General features: G+C 40.5%; 1 protein-coding gene and 1 long non-coding RNA gene across 7 annotated transcripts in view; both read left to right on the top strand.

Moving 5' to 3' along the window:
• The window catches only part of emsy (EMSY transcriptional repressor, BRCA2 interacting), a 28,620-nt gene extending 24,441 nt beyond the window's left edge, over positions 1-4,179 (top strand). For all 5 annotated transcript variants that reach the window (XM_085289788.1, XM_085289790.1, XM_085289787.1 and 2 more), the window contains 2 exons: positions 550-954; positions 2,484-4,179. In XM_085289788.1, the coding sequence (XP_085145914.1) occupies positions 550-954; positions 2,484-2,666 (588 nt within the window). In that variant the 3' untranslated portion in view covers positions 2,667-4,179. The remainder of the gene's footprint in view (positions 1-549; positions 955-2,483) is intronic.
• Positions 4,180-15,773: 11,594 nt separating this feature from the next.
• On the top strand, positions 15,774-19,718 carry LOC146566208 (uncharacterized). 2 transcript variants are annotated; one of them, XR_014894188.1, is made up of 5 exons: positions 15,774-16,065; positions 16,955-17,205; positions 17,373-17,532; positions 17,653-17,748; positions 18,198-19,718. It is a non-coding gene; the product is annotated as an uncharacterized LOC146566208 (long non-coding RNA). The 2 variants fall into 2 exon arrangements; XR_014894187.1 differs by having other exon boundaries at positions 15,774-17,205.

Below are 19,718 nucleotides of genomic sequence, written 5' to 3'. Positions count from 1 at the left end.
CTACAAAAGGGAATCCACAGCATTCCCAAGTAATTCTCAGCATCTAATAATAAGCAGTGCATGTTTCGGTGCTGGGATTTCCCTACGTTTGAGCCAAATGGAATGAACCTCTTGTTTTTTTTGTTTTTTTCCCCTCATGTGACACACTGATAAACAAGGGGAAATTAATTTATGGCTGTGCTAATGCTGGCTGCAGCTGCTGCTTCTCTCTGTTATCTGTCACGGCAACCAAAGGCCGATTGGTGGCCAGAACAAATAACAAATCAGCTCATTTGTCACAGTTGGACTGAAGCAAGAGCTCGGTGTCTGTATATTTGGAGCTTGTGAGCCATACAGCAAGCTTTCCTACTATCTGACTTTTAAATACACTTATCTTGTCTTTGGCTGAGCTGTAGCACGTACAGAGCCTGCATACGTGCCTTTGATTATCATTTCAGTTCATTATGATCTTCTTATCAGGACCTGCTTTAGTTACTGTCTCTCCTCCTGCCAGAGGTCAGCTGTAGTAATTCAGTAATAACAAGTACTTCTTCTAATTTGTCACTGCAGCAGCCAATCATCACGCAGAGTGCCACCGTCACCAAGATTACCTTTGGCAGTTCCCACCACTCGTCGCCCGTCTTCAGCAGCGGGGAGGCTTCTGCCAAACTGATCCCAGAGTCCAGCTCCGGGCCTTCTGGAGACAAGCCCTCAGTGTCGGACATCCTAAAGATCTCCATGATGGAGGCGGAGATCGATCCAAGCACGGAGCCCATGGTGGTGGATTCCTCCAGCGATTGCGGCCCTCTGGGGAAAGCTTTGGAGGTCCAGGCCGTGTCCGGCACGCTGGACTCGGGCCAGTTCATCAGCAGCTCCGGGGCCACCATGCATCACTCCCACTCGAAGCCGCAGCAGTTCAGCTGCCTGCAGGGCCTCACGGCGCAGAGGAGCAAGGAAGACCTGGAAGTCATCGAGGTACGTTTTGTATTGTACGTTACTGAGAAGATAAATCAGACAGCAGATAAACGTTTTTGCACAAAGAGCACATGATATGGCCACGTTATCAAAGTGAAAGCACACAAGTGTTTTTTTAATGGACGGTGGATAATGATAATCAGATACTTATAAACTTTAAAAAGTCCTTGGTTAACTAAGCAGCTGATTTTCAGCCAAAACTGAAACATTTTTCACCACAACCATAAACGCCGTCCTCTGATCCTTCATTAGGCAGCATGTGCAACTATTAAAGAGAGTCAACAAAGACAGGGCTTTATTTATTATTTGTTTAAATGAACTCAGCACAGTCACAAGCAAACACACCCATGCCAAACGCCTTTTTTAAATCAGGTTTTCATGCCAACAGATTTTATTTGCAAATGCTCGTCTAATGGAGCAGCTGGTCCTGTGTTTTTATCTCACGCTAAGCAAACATTTTTCTTAACACTTTCCCCCACAAGGGCAACATTTGACGACCTCTCCGTACCCTCAAAGACGGGTTTTGACACCTCAGTATACGTCGGTGAAGACGTGGAACACCCTCACTAACCTCTCATGCTCAGTCGGTCAATTTGTTCTAAAAGCAGGGCTGAAACGAGGGTTTCCGAGACGTCCAAGGGGGAAAGAGTGAAGAAGTTAGGTGCATAAGTATTTGGACTGACAGTTTTGTGCTTTTGCCTGTAATTTTAAAATCAACTGAGTTGTGTGCAAATAAACCAATATGCAGCGGAAGTGCAGACTTTCAGCTTTAATTTAAAAGATTTTGCGTTAACTGCAATTTTAAGACACAGTCCCTGATTTTCAGAGGCTCAAAAAATGGAAAAACTTCCAAGGATTGTTTTTTATATCTTGAAATGCTCTGCCAGGTGTTTACTGCAGCTGTCTTCAGCTCTGTTAGGCTCCGATCAGGTAACTGACCTGGCCACTGAAGAATATGTAATTTACTGTTCCCCAGCTTTACTATTACTATGTTAAGTATCCTTTGTATGAAACTGTAAAACAGAAAAGGTTTTCGTCTTTGAAGCCTAAACAGTTTCTCTGACTTGTATCGATCTTCTCGTCTAATTCTCAGAAACAAAGGTGAACAGGTGGATTTCCCTGAAAGTCCTGTTTTGTTTCCTTAAGTCAAAGCTGAAAAAAAAATGTCAACAAGGATGGAAAATACCATCTTAAAGCATCACTACCTGATGATAAAGCCCAGAAGAAGGCACTCACAGTCTCAAATGTCGGAAAATGAAGTGATTCCCCCAGAACAGGAAAAGGGAAAACGAACACTGTATATGCAAACCTATATGCTCAGTATTGACATAACTTACATTTGGTTACTTATTTCTAGTTCTATTGTTTATTCTGTGACTCATTTATCGTATACTCCACTGCAGACTGAGAGGACCATATTAGGGATATCCCCTTCTCTGTGATGTCACACAGAGTCTAGAGTGGAAAAAAAAAAGTCTGAGAGGGACTATTTTCACTTACTCTGAGCCCGATCTTTCTCATACATGCAGGTGATTCCTCAGTATTCCATCCTGCCAGACTCCAGCCAGTCTAACGTGGTAGTGGAGCCCAGCGGCTTCCTGGAAATCACCAACTACACCAGCCAGCAGCTGGAGGAGGACAGCCCCATGGAGCAGGAGGTGGACAGCAGCAACGACGAGGCCGCCGCCGCAAGCCCCCCCGACCAGCCGTAGTCACTCCATGCTAAGAGACCCTGACGGGTGCAGCGCACATTTTCACTTTGGGAAAAGCAGACTGGCGATTTGTTCGAGGCCTCGGACACAGTGGACTTTAGTTAGTGTTTCATTTTGTGTAAAGTATTAGTTTGTTAGGCTCTTTTCGTCCCCGCAGCTAACGGCACATGTGGTTTTTATCACCAGATGTGGGAGCGAGGTGAAAGGATTAGTTCTAGTCCGGCTTCAGAGAGCTGGAAAGCAGTTTCTCCCAGCATACGATGTTACAGTATGGTGGACTTTCTACTTTCTAAGACATTTAAATATCATTTCATAAACATACAGCTGAGCAAGTACACTGCATTTAAAGTCAACCCAAAGGACCTGCAACTTCTGAGGGGGTCATAGAGATGAGTAGCAGCAGAAAAGATATTGAAAATGCCTTAAACACCAGACTTAAAAGCCCTTTTTAGACATTATGCATGACATCACTGCCTCCAGCCATCTTTTTAAATGAAACCTTTATTGTTATGTTCCTCACGGCCTCTTTTGCACCTATTACAACTTTACCACTAGTTTGATATCTCATCAAGAACCGGTTTGACGTGTTTTCACCCCCAAGAAATTCTATCAAAGGTGATTTTCCTTCTGCAGAAATTCCCAAAAGCTTTGCTCATAATGTTGCAGACTCAATGAACCTGTGCCCATTCTCCAAAGACCGAGTGTCACACACAGGCTCAGAGGACGGAGCCTCCCATGAAAACAAATCACAACATCTTTGTTTTATTTAAAGTTAGGAGCATAGTTGGCGATATAAAATCTAAAAATCTGTCATACCACTAACAACATGCAGTCATAATCTCACGTGGTGTTTTATAGAAAAGTGCCCCGGGTGCTTTTTTTTGTTTTGGATATGAAATCGGATGATTGGAAAGGATGTCTGAAAGGGGCTTTGATAATTCACACAAAAGAGGGAACTCGATCAGGTCTGCAGACCCAAACAACCCCAGAAGTTTGGAAGCTTTCAGAAATAATTCTTGGAACTTAATTTAGACCGGGGCTTCTCCGAGGGACGTCGTCCTGGAAAAATCAGCTCACGCCGTTCCTGAGCGGCGACTCGTAAATGGACAGCTTTTGGCGTCAGACGGATTGTATTTTTTCTCGACTCATTTTGTAACTCTCCAACACTTTACAGGGTTTTCAGAGGAGGGAACAGAGCTGGAGCAGATTGATATATATATATATTATTTTTTTCTTCTGTGAGGAACATGACGCAGAACCACAAAAAGAGTCCTGGAGGACCAATAACGTCCAACGTAAGAGTTGCTGCTCAGTGTAATTTTGGAGTGCTTAAAAAAAAAAAAAAAAAGGAAAAGAAGCAAATTGAGCAATGTACTTTTTTTTGTAAGATGTATTCCAGAGTCCAAAAAGTTGCAGTGAGAATTTCAATAAGTACGCATTTCTTTTCTACCTTTTCAAACTGTCTGACTAGATGAAAAAAAATTTAATCTGCACAATAAATCAGCTGAGTACAGCCGGTTGTGTTTGTCTCGGTCCAATTGTTTGAAAACAAAGAGTTTCAAACAAAAAAACCCCGTCCATCCTTGACAGGGAGAAATTCCTCTGCTTTGAATAATGTTTGTCTGATGAGGTTTGTCCATTTTCATTTTCCCTTCAGGCTTTTGGAAAAACATGATGATGAACTTGACCTCACGCCACAAAAACACCAGCACATCGGCACCGTGCACATTCAGGTTTCTTTTCTTACTACACTGGAATATGTGAAGCTTTGAGAGAAAAGCTGCCCCGTTTCTTGTAAAATTCCTGTTCAGAGGGAGCTTTTGCTGCTTTTTTTGTTTGTTTGTTTGTTTGTCTTTCTTTCGTTTTACATTAAACGCCTATAATCTTCACGTCGCTGCTTGTGAGGCATAGATAGGTGATTGACAGCAAAACAGAAGACGACCCAAAGCGATCAGGATGCGATTAGGCTGCAAACGCACGTCTGTGTCTGGCTGGAGGCCTCCGTGTGTTTTAGAAAAGCCTGTTTTTACTGGTATTTAATGAAGACAATTTCCCAAACTTGCAAGGATGGGGTGAACAGATCTGTTCTGTTATTTCACACATTTAAGAGCAATAAAGTTAATCTTTAGAGAGCTGAGCAGGTAAAAAGGTGAAAAAGAACTTAAAAAGGGAGCTTTTTACATACCTACTCAGACACTGTTAATTTTTTTTACCATACAGTACTGTGCAAAAGTCTTCACAGACCTTATTTCTTTAGATTTTGGGTCCAAGCCAAACTTCCTGAATGTTTTTTTTTGTTTTTTGGACACTGGCTGCTTTTCACTCATTTGTAGTCCAGGCCTTGTTCATGACCTTTTTCAGAGGAAGGTTTTTTGTTTGTTACGCCACTAATCACTGATCTATGAGTCATTTAAGCACATGAGGGCACACAAGGAACTAAAAAAAACACAATTTCCCATTTTTATTTTTTTTCAGACAGGGTTTTACATTTTTAAAGTATTTTTGCAACAACAAGGTGATTCCCAAAGGGCAAAAAGCATGATGTGCAGCGTGTCCTTAAAAAGCCATTCTTAAAGAAGGGAAATGGGGAGAAAAGGTTGAGGTATGTCAAATTATATTAATTTGCAAACAGGTCTTGTGGAGCGATGAATCCAAATTTGAAATTGTCAGTATGTACAGAGGAGAGTCAGAGGAGAGGTACCTGCACCCCTATTACAACAATACCTGTCTGTGAGACACAGTGGAGCCTCTGTCATGGTTTGGGGCTGCTGAAAATTACCATAAGATTTTGATTTTCCCTGCAAATCTACGTGAAAAGTATCTGATTGGCAACAGCTCCATTTTCAGCCTGACAATGATCCCAAACGCACTACTGCAGCAGTAAAACCAAACCTGGATAGAAAAAACGCACCGCTCAGTCTAATGCTCTAACACAGGTGTGTCGAACTCCAGGCCTCGAGGGCCGGTTTCCTGCAGGTTTTAGGTCTCACCCTGGGTCAACACACCTGAATCACATGATTAGATCATTACCAGGCCTCTGGAGAACATCAAGACATGTCGAGGAGGTAATCTAGCCATTTAAATCAGCTGTGTTGGATCAAGGACATCTAAAACCTGCAGGACACCGGCCCTCGAGGCCTGGAGTTGGACACCCCTGCTCTAACAGATCAGGATTTCTACTGCTTTTTATTCACAATTTCAAAGCACGTGCCTTCATATGCAGTTTTCTGTCTAAATATTCTACTTTGTAATAGACTTCTTCAGTTAAAGCTGGAGGAGTCTAATACGCCCACCCCTCCACCTCCACCCGATCTCTTTTGAGGGAAGTATAATGAAGGTTATCAGGACAGCTTGATGACCTCCACATGCAATGACTAAGAATTGGTGGGCAATAAAAACACATTAGTTCACCACTTCTTCAGAACCAGACGGCTTTTGTGACAAGGCTTTATTGAAACGGTAATTTGGGGATTTCCCCGCCTGGCAAAACAAAACGAAAGAATTACACATGCACTTTCTGTCATGTTGAACTGCTTTGCTTGGAAAAGCAAAGAGAAATATCCTCCACATACTTTTCTTTCTCACCTTTGACCTGTAACCTGAATGTGCTGAGCGACTGCTGCAGACTGTTGCTTAGCGAAAACCAGTTTTTCCTCTACAGGTGCTTCAGGAAACTGAGCAGTACACATTTTATACCGGGCAGCTGTGTCATTCCCAGTGTGAATGCCAGACTTTAAAATTGGGAACATTCGCATCTTATTTCTTGCACACAGTGACAGTTTGACAAGAGCCCTTTTTTTCATTTACACATTCTCCACCTCTTGAACTGCAACACATTTGCAAACCGTTTTTTTATAGAGTGACACGAGACCTGTTTGGCTGTACGTAACCATCATGCATCCTCTCACTTTTGGCCTGTAAACAGCTACGGCAGCCTCCAAAATGTTTCCAGGATTTATAGTTGCTCCTGCAGGCAAGTATAAAAACCTATTTACTGCATCGTGATGTCCATGTGAGCCAGGTTTCCTGTTTATTTAGGTTTGTCGCTTGTAAAAGCCTAACCGCACACTCCCTTGTAGAGCCCAGCCATGCACTGGTGCTTTCTCCCTCCTCATGCTGTAAATGATCCAGTGGGTTCTCAAGGGCTCAGGTCCACCCAGCAGAGTCTGATTGGCTGGCCTCAACCTGCAGACATGTGGCTCTGTTTAGGAGCGTGCTGACTTAGCGTCCCTCCATCCTGACCCCTTGCTGGGCGAGCGGTGCCAGAGTCCCACAGGAAAACACGGTTTACGCTGCTCTGCTTTCTCACCTGACTGAGAAACCGCTTCAGGGAACAGCCTCTGTGTTTAGGAAGCATGAGCATAAAGTTGTTTTAAGCTTCTTGGTTTTTAGAGCATTGTTTCATAAATAAGACTTGAAATGCTGAAATACTGGGAAGTGTTAACTTAATGTCAGCAACACGTTTTTTTTTAAGTTGCTACATTGGCTACACTCATCACAGGATCTCCCATCAGATTGGGTTAACTGGCATCAGACCAGTAGCATGAGTGGGAGAGAGGACTAGTCTTTCCGAAGATTAGAGACGTGAGAGGTTCATCATACTGTGAAAGCCTGAGTGGGAAGGTAGTTTAACAAATTATGAACAATGTTATTTTTTAGAAAAATTAGAAAGGATTCGGGGATTTCACAGATAACAGAACATAATATTATTAAAAGATTCGGGGAAGTCTCTGTGCACAAGGAAAAAGGTCAGAAAAACATTATGAAAAGGTTGTGATCTTCAGGCCCTGAGGCAACATTACACTGAAAACAGACATGGCTTTGTAGTGGAAATCACAGCGTGGACTGTCTGTGTGCCCCAGAACCCAAAAACAGACCGTCCTGTGAGGTCCTCGCCTTCTTTGGGTGTGAGTTTGTTTAAGATGAACTGATGATAACAGAGGCAAAGTGCATCTATTTCAGAGATGGGATAACACAGTCAGTCTATTTATCATGTCATCATCAGTTCACCTGAGGCCTTTGGACCTTCGAGGAAGCTGGAATACCCAGAGGGAAATGCCTCATTTCATTCATGTACTGTGAGGCGAAAGTGCTGATCACTGTGCTGCCTCAAAATAATAATAAATAAATATAAATATTATACATGCAGCTCATCCAGCTTGATATGAGTGCACAGCTCAAAAGCCATCATCTCTACCATACGTTGGAGGATTAGTGCACGTGGCCAAGTACGGATATCTGTGAAGGTGAATCATGGAAGGTCTTTTTATTTCAGAAAGACAGCACTGAGCCACTTCTTCTTTAAGTTTGAAGCTTTTCTTTCCAAGCTCCTTAGACTAAAGGTTTGATAGGTAAACTAGTTATCCTAATTTATTTATTTGTATCTTATTATTTATGACAGCAGCCCTTTTTTTCATAAACTATCCCTCAATACATCCATTTTTATTCATCTTTTTTGAACTTGGATGTCCATATCCTCCATATGTCCCTCGAGCTGATTACCTGGAAGATCTCAAAGTTTTCCTAGATGATATTTATGAAGTTTGTCATCTAGATATTAGTTATTTCAAGCAGCAGATCTGTGAGCCTGATTGCTCAGATAGCCTGCAGTGCAGACTTGTCTGCCACTTAAAAAAAAAAAAAAAATCCTGCATTATGAAATGAGAACAACAACAATCGAGGCCTACATAAACCGTTATCCTCGACATGAAATTCAAAATGAGAATTTTTGAAAAATATTCTTACAAAATTGAGTAATTACAGTTTATTGATGTGAACGTGACATCTTAACGTGGTGTTCAAACAACCATTTTTTATGTGTAATGTTTTTGCTGTCTAATTCTAACCACAAATGGGACTCGGAACCAAGAGTCAGTCAAACTTTGTACACCCACCATCCACCCCAGCATCCTCCTCCAGAGTCTTTCTTCCTTCTTCTTCTTTCAGTTGCTCTTTCAGCCACAGTAGATCATCTGCCTCCATCGCACTCCGTCCCTAGCATCCTCCTCTGCCACAACCACCCTCTGCATGTCCCCCTTTACTACATCCATGAACCTCCTTTAGTGATCTTCCTCTTTTCCTCCTGCCTGCCATTCTTTGCTCATTGTCCAGCATATCCTCTCTTCCTCTTCTACATATGTCCAAACCATCTCGGTCTTGCATCTCTAACCTTTTCTCCAAACTGCTCAGCCTGAGCTGTCCCCCTGTTGTACTCATTTTTAATCTTCTCCATCCTGCTCATCCCCAAGGTATTAAGAGCATCTTCAGCTCTGCCACCTCCAGATGCTTTTTTCCAGCACCACAGTCTACAAACCATAACTCATAACAGGTCTCACCACCAACTTTTAAACATTCCTTTTCACTTTTACTGCTATCTTTCTGTCACAAATCATCCCAGATGCCCTGATACACCCTGCACTCTCTCACCATAGATCCCAGCGTCATCTGTAAACATCACAGTCCTTGGAGACTACTGCCTGACCTTATCTGGCAGCCTGTCCATCGCCTCTGTAGTGTCCAACAAATGTCATGTGCACAGTATTTTCACCACGCATACATACATTTTAGGAGGCAGAAGTGAGCTGTCACAAAGCCATCAGTAATGTTGAAACCTGCAGTTCCTCCATTTGTATACTTGTCTTGATTATATCATGAAAGGCCCGGATATTGTTCCACATAATGAGCAAATTGTTACAAACACATTTTTCCTATTAATCCCATTAATCTTAAAGTGCTGATGAAACCTGAAGTATGTCTGATGAAACATCTGCGAAACTAAACAATCCCTACGGCTGACCTTATTACAAGCACTGACCCAGAGCAAATGACTAAGACCACAAAAGGCAGCAGTGTGCTTGGTGGTCTGATTGCATTGTTCTCAACAATAGTTGTTGTTCTCATTGTTGGAGACCTCAGTAGGAAAGATTATGGGCGTAAAGGGTTGGGTAGGAGTTTCCTTGAAAATGCCTGTGATTTATCACTGGGGCCCAAGCAGCATTCCTCAGGCTTGAGTTTATTTGACTGCACTTCTTGCCATTTATTCACCATGGCTGCAGACTATGTTCCTCGGGGCCGACATAGAAAGGTTTTACACAGTTATTTACACCTCATATTAGAAAATCATATTTAATGTTGCCACTCGTGAATTAATGATGTTTCCCTGTTTTTTGCCTCTGCTTTTGGTGCTATAACTCAGCTTTTTTTGGCAACTTTGGATGCAGCTGTTTTTGGGCAAACACCACACTCATAATGACCATTAGTAACAGATCCAGGTTATGTTCTAAGGGAAAAAAAAACAATCCTATTGTAGTGCCAGCCAGCTTTAGGCCAGCATGTGGACAATAAATGTGAAATCTGGCCCGACTCCCTGTTTCTCTCACAGCCTAAAGCCCAACATTTTGTCCTGCTTGTAAAACAAACAGCCAAACCCCAAACTGAGTCCACCTGAACTCTCAAAAACAATCTTCTTGGAGGGACCTCAAAGTAAGTTAATGTGCTCAAACAGCAGATGCAGGATGCATGATACCATTGTCCTGAGGTGTGCTTCCTGCTCCCATTTTGTCTCCTGCCCTTCTCAACGTTACAACACCACAGCACAAGTAATGTAGGACATATTTAAGCATCTCATCAATTCATGTAGCTACAGGACGTAGACAGTCAACTTTGACCTTTCCCATGGCTGGGGATGATAAATCAGGACAGTGAGCAGTGCGAGGGAGCAAGGGGTGCGATTACTGTGGATGAATAATAGGTTGCTATCTTCTTTCAGTTTACCAGTCGATGAGGCTCGACCTCATGGAGCAAGGCACAGCTAATCTCTGCAAAGGGGCAACATAGGCATTCACCTTTAAAAAAAAGATACTCCCAGGGATGTTTTTATAATGTGAAACAGATGGAAATGGGAGTGAATCATCATTACTGGCAGACACTTCAGATTGAAACAGTATTTCCTGAGTTAGTCTCTTGAGGATGAACCAATAAGAAAGAAAAATAGGAACACAGCCACCTCAGTGCTAGTTTGGACCAGTCATGGTGCGATGTAAGCATATTTTAATAAGATAGAGAGCTAACCCAGCAAAAAGTTGAGAATCTACCCTGATTTCTGAGTTGAAAACTGGTGGTACGACTACAAAATCCGAGCCACAGGCAGATGAATGCTGAGGATGTTTCCACATAGAATAGATGCTTAAGTCGGCCTTTGCTGGAAAGTCATCCGCTAACACTAGCAAGTTTGGGTTGCAAGCTGCAGGCCACACATCTGCTAACCGGTGCTGAGTAACAGAATACTATAATAAAACGCCAACTTTAAACCTTATCTATGTCCAAACAGATGAATTATCTTTTAAAATCACCCATTGTACAGTTTTTATAATGGAAAAACTACCCAAAGCCTTTTTTGTACCTGGCTGTGAACATTTTTAGGAACTAAATAAACTGCTGTTTTTTTTGTTTTTTGTTTTTTTTTGTTTTTTTTTTCCCGCCTGTCCCATTTGGTTCTTTAGCCATCAGAATTGTTGTCTGAAGACCAACAAGGATACCCAATGGATTTACTTTGCCAAATGGATCATCGTGGCATTGCCGTATTGGTCCATTTGGTCGATCTTTGTTTTTATTATTTATTATATTTTATTTTCAGATGTTACAGACGGGACAGACATGAGTGAGAGATAGGAAAGGGAGAAAGAAAGAGGAAGGAAAGGAAAAACAGAAGGGGAGAGGGACAGTGAGAAAGGGGGGGAGAAAAAAAAATCTCCTGGATCACCTGTTGAGAGAAGAATAGAAAACAAGCAAAAAAAGACAAAAAAAAAAAGAAACAAAGCAACATACTAAACACAACACCATCGCATTAATCTAGCTAAGTGTAAACAGCAGTAAATACTAAATATTCAATGTTGTTGTGCAGCACGCAGGACAGATGTGCTTCGAAGTAGCAGCCAAGAAAGGTGTAATTTGGGTCTACGAGCAGTGAACACCCGTGTGCATACCTGTGTGGATCAGCGCGCTTGTATTCCAAAGGTTTCTCCATGTAACGATCTGCTAGGGAGTGTGGGGGGGCCACAGCCCCGTCCTCCAGGGTGTGAGGCAGGTATGGAGGAGATCAAAACTCCAGACATCCAGAGGCCCCCAGAACACAAGAAACCATGGAAGACCAACAGAGGGGCAGCCGCGCCACTGTTCCAGTAAGAGCTGAGGAGAGTCCCAGATGAGGGTTCACTCAGCAGCCGCGGAGCAGAAGCCAGGGGGAGTTGCAGTGACGCGCCCGACCACCCCGACTCCGTAGCAGCAGGGAGGCCCCACACTCCAGACCGCAGTCGGACGGCCAACTCCACCTAGCCCTCCCGCTCCAGCAGGCCGCAGAAACTGCTGTTTTTAACACTTCCATGTGTTAAAAATGAATGTTAGCATGACGAATGTAACGCCTCCGGTCGCTGGGAAAAAATATGTATGGTTCCTGAAAGTCAGAAAGAGGGTGCTGCAACAGAAATTGTGGTTATGATTGCTTTGGTCGCAGCTAGATTGCCGCAGTCATCTGGAGTTCGCATGAAAGATTATGACGATTTTGCAAACGCTTGCTAACTAACCCCTAAGCAGCAGTGAAACTTGAAAAAGTGTGACACTAACTGGAAACAGAGAACAGAAGTTGTGCCTTACCACAGAAACCAACATGTTTTGAAAAGGTGAAACTTTTGGCTTTGTAAGCAAACGGTCTCCATTCCCAGTTCGCAGCACAATCTTCACATTTTCACAACTGTTCAGGAAGTAGTTGCCAAGTGTTTGCAGACAAGTTGGTATCTTCCACAGAAATCTGCCAGCAACCAAAGCGACCACAAGGAGTTTTTTTGGGGCAGCACCTCCTAGCAACCAATTTCATCTGGCAATAGCAAGCAACCACTCACTAACCAATCAGGGAGTAGACATTTTTCTCTAATAACTAATGATTACCTGGAGTCACTGACCGGGTTTTAGGCCTGCTAGGCTGTCTTCACAATGACTATCAGCAATCTCCTATGACCAATCAGGGGATACCGAAACAACAAGTAGTTGTCAGGTCGTTGCGACTGTGTTACTGAGACATAAAATTTCTAATGCATTTGAGAGCTGGGACAACCTGACATCTGAACCCTCCCTTGGAAAGTTGGGGTAAATTTAACCACGTCTTGTAGAGCGGTTGATGCAAAATGTTCAAGAAAGCTTGATAAATGATATGAAACTTTCAATTAATGCTGTAAATTCATGTATTTCCTATGACATTTTTATGTCTAAGCCAACAGAGAATTCAGGTCATTTCACAGAGTTTATCAAACTACGCAAAGTTGGAAACTGTGATCTCACAGTAATGTGTAGATTATTTACAGGCCAACCTCCATATTTCCTTTGAAGGAAACACAAAGATCTTTTTTGTTTATCTGTAGCAGATGGTCAGACAAGTCTTGTTTTCTCTTTCCACTTTCTTTGCGATTGTTCATCAGTGACTAAGCGAGCTGCCCTTGCTTTGATGAAGCCGCCCCCTTGCAACAGAGTTGTTCTGATCTCAGCGTGATACGCTATGATAAACACAGGGTCAATTATGACTCAATGCCCGGTCACAGAGGAGAGGAAAAGTGACTGAGGTCTGCTTCCAATTTAGGAACCAAAAATATTTTCCGTAGGCCTCCTGTGATTGCATCGCTGCTCATCTAATAAACAAGAGGTTAAAAAAAAAAATAGAAAACAACATGGTGGAATTCCACAAAACAGGAAGAGGAAAGGCCTTTGGAAGGAAATTATGCCTTTTGGGAGGATGGTACAGCTGCAAGAGTTGGCAGGAGCCCACCAGCGCGTTGTTTTGTCTTTCCGTTGTGAAGGGGCAAAGCTGGGAGGAAAACAGTTTCCCTCCGGTGGGTGTATGAGCTCCCCGAGGAAGAGAAGCTCCCAGTGTTGTCTATTTTTTTTTTTTTTTTTTTACTTTGCCCAGGAGAGGCAATACGGTGCTGGAAAAATAAACAGAGCTGCAGTGTGGTAGTCTCATTTGATTTCCCAGTGGCTCACTTATGTGGAGCCCTGCAAGTCGTTCTAAGCCATTACTTCAACTTTGACTTCATTCTTAGCCTCTTCAGTCGTCTTGCTATTGCTCACTGATTACAAATAAACTGTGAGACAAAGTCTTTCTGTAATCGGGTCTCGTTTCTGGAGCTGGAAAGTGTGTTTCTTTTGACCTGTTTCCAAGGCCTTTTACATACAGTTGGTAGAGTTGGAGTTTGATATCCGAAGCCCCAGAAGTGGTTTTATGATTTACCCACGGTTCTTAAACTTGCACAAATGCAGGACTATGCAGAGGCGAAAAGGCTGAGGGTAAAAAAAAAAGAGATATCAATGGAAAAAAAAGTAAAAAAGTGCTCCAGGTAGGATATTATCACTAGAGCTAACTGAGGGAAAAACCAAAGGAACAGAGGACAAAAGAAAAGAAAAGAGTACAGCAACACAGGGACACAGGCAATGATTGGGAAACAAAACCCAGGTTGAATAGGGAAGAAAAAACAAAGCCAGGATGTAAAAAATACAAAGAGCCACATAAAAAACTATCCTTCAAAGTAGCAGCTTAAACTGGCAAACATAAGGACAGAGAAAGGAGAACTGAAAACACAAGAGTACAAAACCAATAAATATAACAAGAACTGTGACATATAGTTTGTTTAGGTACTCGCGTTAACCCTTTCCACCATAATCTTGCTCCAAAAAGACCAGGCTGGTTTCGTTTTAAATAGAAAGTTTTTCCCCTGTGGCATATTCAGAGATTATTGAGATAACTGTACTTGATGAACTTTATCCACTCATTTCACTCGCATCAGATTTGGCAGAGCTGCGGTTGGTTGAATAATATCACTTTTTACCAGCTCATTTTCTTTATGACTTTGTCGTCTACTCTCTGGGCTGCAATTTTTTTAAAAGGCTTAGAAGAAACGTCTCTGACAGATGATGTGGTATGATTTGGACTCCTTCTACATATTTACTCTCAGCCAACTTCATCTTGGTTTCCTATGTCCAAAGAATATTTTTTGTGTAACTGTGCAGGCTCCTTTAGATGTTTTCTGGTGAAATCTAATCTGCCTGTAACCAGTGGTTTGCACCTTGCTCTAAACCATCTTTGTTTCCATTCATAAAGCTGTCTCTTGATTGTAGACCCTGATAATTACACACTTATCTCCTCAAGATTTTCTTGAAAAGTGTTTTTCTTAACCATTTTTTGACCGTAGAAATAATTCTATATTCCCTTTTATTAGTTGTCTTCTGTAATCCTTTGGTCACTTGATTTGAGCCTGTGAAAATGGGGCTCTGTCTATAAAAATGGGGGTAATTCTTAAACAGTTGATGCAAAAAGTTTGTTAAACCCCTCTAATTAAAGCTTAATATCTGCACTTCAATTGCTTCTTGATTGAAGTGTTTTCTGATGTCAAAAAGGGCACAATAATTTGTCCTGGTGTGATTTGACTTATAAACCATTTAAAAGTTCTTCGCTTTTAACAAGAACAATCATCAACCTATCCATATGTTGCTACTGACACGAATCATGGTCTCCTTTTTCTTGGGAACACATCAAATGCATGGAAAATGCTGTTTTAACCTTTTGAACATGGATATTTACAACCATTGAGACGCAATTTCTACGTAAAACATACAAAAATATTAAAATCTACAGGGAATAGTGTCATGAACTTTCAAATCCCTCGAGGATGTTAACTTTCCATTTTGGATCCTCTTTCAGTTTTCGGGCCAAAATCACAACTTTTCTCACAAAACATCTTGTAATGTAAAAGGCAGATCACCATCGAATTTGCTGTTTGCATTGGCTGAGTGTTGATGGGGTTCCCCTGATCATGAAGTGCCAGAAATGTAAAAAAGTGCCTGTTTCTTGGAATCAGTACACTGTAAGACCGAATAGTAATAGTTTGATAAATGAAATGAGTTCCAACTACTTAAAAACCTGTTATAAGTTCATACACCTTTATTTTTTTGAGTAGTTTGAACAATTTTGTTTTTTCAAGTTATCTGTACTTGAATATATTGATTAGTTTCTAGCATTGCGCTCAAATAATTTGAGTTTTAACACTGACGTCACTTACGTGCCTACGTACGTACCTACGTGCGCCACCTGTTTCTTTATGAAGTGCTGGCAACCATCTTGGATTCCTCGCTTCGAGTGCGAATGCCCGCTCATTACCCCGAAAGAAACTTGTGGAACGTTAATATCCGAACAGAAATAAAAACATTTGTCAACGGGTTTTTTGCGGCATTGCCTTTGACGCTGGATAAAGGAGGGCATGCTATGGTATGTTACGGACTTTTGAACTGGAACAGCTAACCCTCTGCACTTGGCTAGCTGCATTTACCGCCTTCGCGGCATCTTCAGGAGCGCTTTGTGGTAAGTTTTATTTTTTCTGAAACTATAGTTCTCCGTTGTAATATGGGTTTTTATCGTCATAAATGTACAACTCTAGCAGGCATTTAAGAATTACATGCATGCGTCGTTTTATCCATGTCGGCTTGGCCCCAAAGTGTTTGCATGAATTATGCTAATACGCTCATATTTAGTATAACACATTATTAGTCCCTGGGACTAATAATGTGTTAATAACTTTTCTAATCTCTTACTATTTTAAAATAAGTCTTTAGAAGGCATTTCTGGATTTGCAGATTATAAACTGCCTTGTGGTTAAATTGTTGAATCAATATGCACTGCTACGCTGCTTCACACTTAGCGCATACGTGGATATTGATATTGGCTAGCCCATTTGCTAACTAGTGGAACTTAAAACTTACGTTTAGTTCTCTGGAGTTGTACATATTAAAACTGGGGCAGCAAAATTGTAGGCACAGGACATACTTACAAAAGCAGTGAATAATCATTACATAATTATGCGGTAGAACTTGGTTTACATTGCAAATAGTTATGTATACCAAGTTGAAATGTAGAATCTTCTGAACTGTAAAATTGTTGTGCCTGGTCTATTTTAGGTTAGCTTAAGGGTGAATCCATCAATAATATATTTACCAAACAGTTATTTTTTCGTTTTATTTTATTCTGATGCCCAGTGTTCATTAGTGAAAGACTTAGTTTTTTATCTGTCAGGGGCTGGGTCTGTGAACCAGCATTTTGAGTTTATTTTGTAGTTTTGCTTTCTTATGTTATATTGAAATGAGGTGAAGTTCTTGTATTGTTGTTATTATTAGTTAAGGTTTAGTTGAGTTCTGGGCTGGTTATGTTTCATCTGTGTCTCCTTGGTTGTGTGTCTTTTCTGTTCTCTGTGTAGTCTGTCTTGTCTTCTGTGTTTTACTGTTATGTCCATGCCAGGGCAGAAGTAAATTTTCAGGGGTGAAGATGCTGTTTACCTTGACCAGCTAAGACTACAGATTGTAGATGAAGTCGAGAAAAGTGAAAAGAATCCTGATTACAAAGCTGATGCTCACAACTTTGGCCTTGCAATGCAAAGAGATCATCAATGATGACCTACCAGTAGGTCAGATCCTGGATTGCTGGCCTACTCTGAAATCCCAGTCCCAGGTAAGAATGTATATAGATGTATCTAACAAGATGTATTTTATATCAACCCCTGTTATCTGGCCTGTCTGAACAAATTATGCCTTTGGAGTGTAAGGATTTTGATGTATTTTGCAAAGATTTATAGACTAATTGAAACTTGTAAACACAAATGTATCCTGTGTGTTCAGATCTGTGCAGAATTCCACAGGATTACAAACCTCCACCTGAAGAACCACTTTTATGCTGTGCTGGACCAACATGCTCCAGAGCTTATTCAGAAAGAAAGCTGTTTGCACAGGGAACGTGTCTGATGTCCTGTCTCAGCTCTTCAGAAGCTATAATCTCCAGGTTAGTGAGTTTTTGTCTTGTTTTTTGAGCTTCATTTGATTTGATCAATTTTTCAATTTTAATTACCATTCTTGACTAGGTTAGCCAATAATTTAAAATAAAAATTTTCTTGTGATGTAGGAACAAGCTGATATCCATGCCCAAAGTGCTGGTGTGCTTCATGCCCTCTCTGCCTATTTGTACGAAGACACCTCTACCTTCATCAAAACATGGGATGTAAGTTTTGGACAAAGTTGTGAACAATATCTTAGTAGCATCCTTGTTTAGATTTCTCAAAACATTATGACACTTTGAGAGTTTGAGAAGCATCTCCATGCTTGATCTGTCTACAACAGTGTCCATGTCACATAATGGAAACACTACATGTTTTTAATATGTGTAGACCTTCTATAATGTTCCTAGCCCAACCATACATCACTGTACAAATGAAAAAAATATATAACTCCTATTGACTTTCTGTTGTTATTGCTACGAAGAGGTATGACTTTGCTTTACTAAAAGTACTATTTTTGTCAGTTTGTTTTCTCAAATCTTGGTGTGTTGTGGCTTTTTTGTTGTTCAAACAATTGATTTCTGAGCTAGTAATAATCCAGAAATGTGACTTGTATAGATGAAACTAAGAGAAATAGGAATGCACTAACATGTAGTAATTTTGTTTTCTGTAGATGATGCATTCTGATAGACCAGATATTAGTGAAGTGCCACTTGGACTCCTCCTGATCAGAGCCAATTCCAGCGATGCAACATTCTTCTGCCCTGAGAAGACTGCAGTTTTGGTCGAGGGTAACATGATCATTGTTTTCACCACCCTGGCTGATGCATTTCTAGTAATATTTGGACTGACTGACGTCCTGCACCTAAGCTACCCAAAATGTTTGGCCAACATTTTTGACTTTATTCAGAAAGTTTTGATGGGTCTGAAGGGTGGGAAGTTGAAGCCCAAAGTGCTGAGTCTTAAAAATGATCTTTTGGCAGCAGAATAATGTCCAGGATTCCTACACAGCCCTCAAGTGCCTGTTAAAGCAAGTAATTCAGTTTATCATGTTTCCAAGTCTGGATAAGTTTTTTTATAAAAAGAGAGAATAGAATAAAGAAATCTTTGCAGACTCTGTTTCATACTTCATTATCTAAAAGCCACATCCAAAGTAAAAGGGGTGATTTTATTATTTTTATTTATTTTTTTCCCCCCATCATCACTTGTGTTTTAGTTGATTTTGATTGTGTTTTTAGTCAGATAACTGTAAATCTATAGAGAAAATGAAGGACAATCTCATTTCTGGCTTCTAGGTGGGATCTTGAATGTCACTTAAGGAACGTTCCTCCTGAACTACTCATAACTGACATAAGGCGCTAAGGAGGTTTATAACACTTTGTTTATGTCTCTAAAGAAGTATTTTTCTATTTAAAGTTTTATTGCTTTGTTGTTGAGACTGTGATTGCACTCTACAAATGTGCATTTTGCATAACCAGAGTACTGGCATATTAAAAAGGTTACCAATTATATTTCAGTGTATTAGCTGCACTATGCTATTACTTTCATTCGGTTTTCCCACCTAATAATGCAGGATTTTCTTTTCCTTTTGTTTGTTTTTTTAATAAAAAGGCCATACTCATGTGTTAATCAAATTTGAATACTCTTAAAACATGTTGTGAAATTCTTTATTTCTAATATTGTAACCTTGTGCCAAAATTTCTGACATTATTCCCTATAAAATGTGGTGGATTTATGTCTTTGGGCTTTTTGTGTCAAAGTAACTCAATAAATCTGTAACTTGAATTTATATTTTCTGTCTTATGTTTTTACAAGTGTAATTATTTTGGGCACTTTTTTTTTTTTTTAAATCAAATTCAAAACACAGTAGATTTGGATATTACAAGCATTTGTATTTAAAATTTTTTGAGTTGTATTAGCTTAAAATGGTTAACATTTTGAAACTAAAAATTAATTCCTTAAAGTTACTTGAGCTAGATTTGTACTTGAAACTCAAAATATCAAGTAGAGAGTACTAAACCAAAAATGTGGATATAACATAAAAACATTTATCAATGGTACTTAAAAATATTTATCTAAAGCTAATAAATAAAGTGTGTTTATTTAACTTTTATTTTTAAGTTTTAGTTACTTAAAATATTTTATGTAATCAGTTTCACCAAAAGTTTTGAGTAAAATTAACTTATTGGGTTTT

This window comes from Mchenga conophoros, linkage group LG10 (genome assembly GCF_057382185.1).
Source record: "Mchenga conophoros isolate Kocher_MC1m ecotype Shallow Benthic linkage group LG10, M_conophoros_male_GT1.1, whole genome shotgun sequence".
Lineage (NCBI taxonomy): Eukaryota > Metazoa > Chordata > Actinopteri > Cichliformes > Cichlidae > Mchenga > Mchenga conophoros.
The sequence above is the reverse complement of the archived record's forward strand: the minus strand, read 5'-3'. Positions and strand labels throughout refer to the sequence as shown.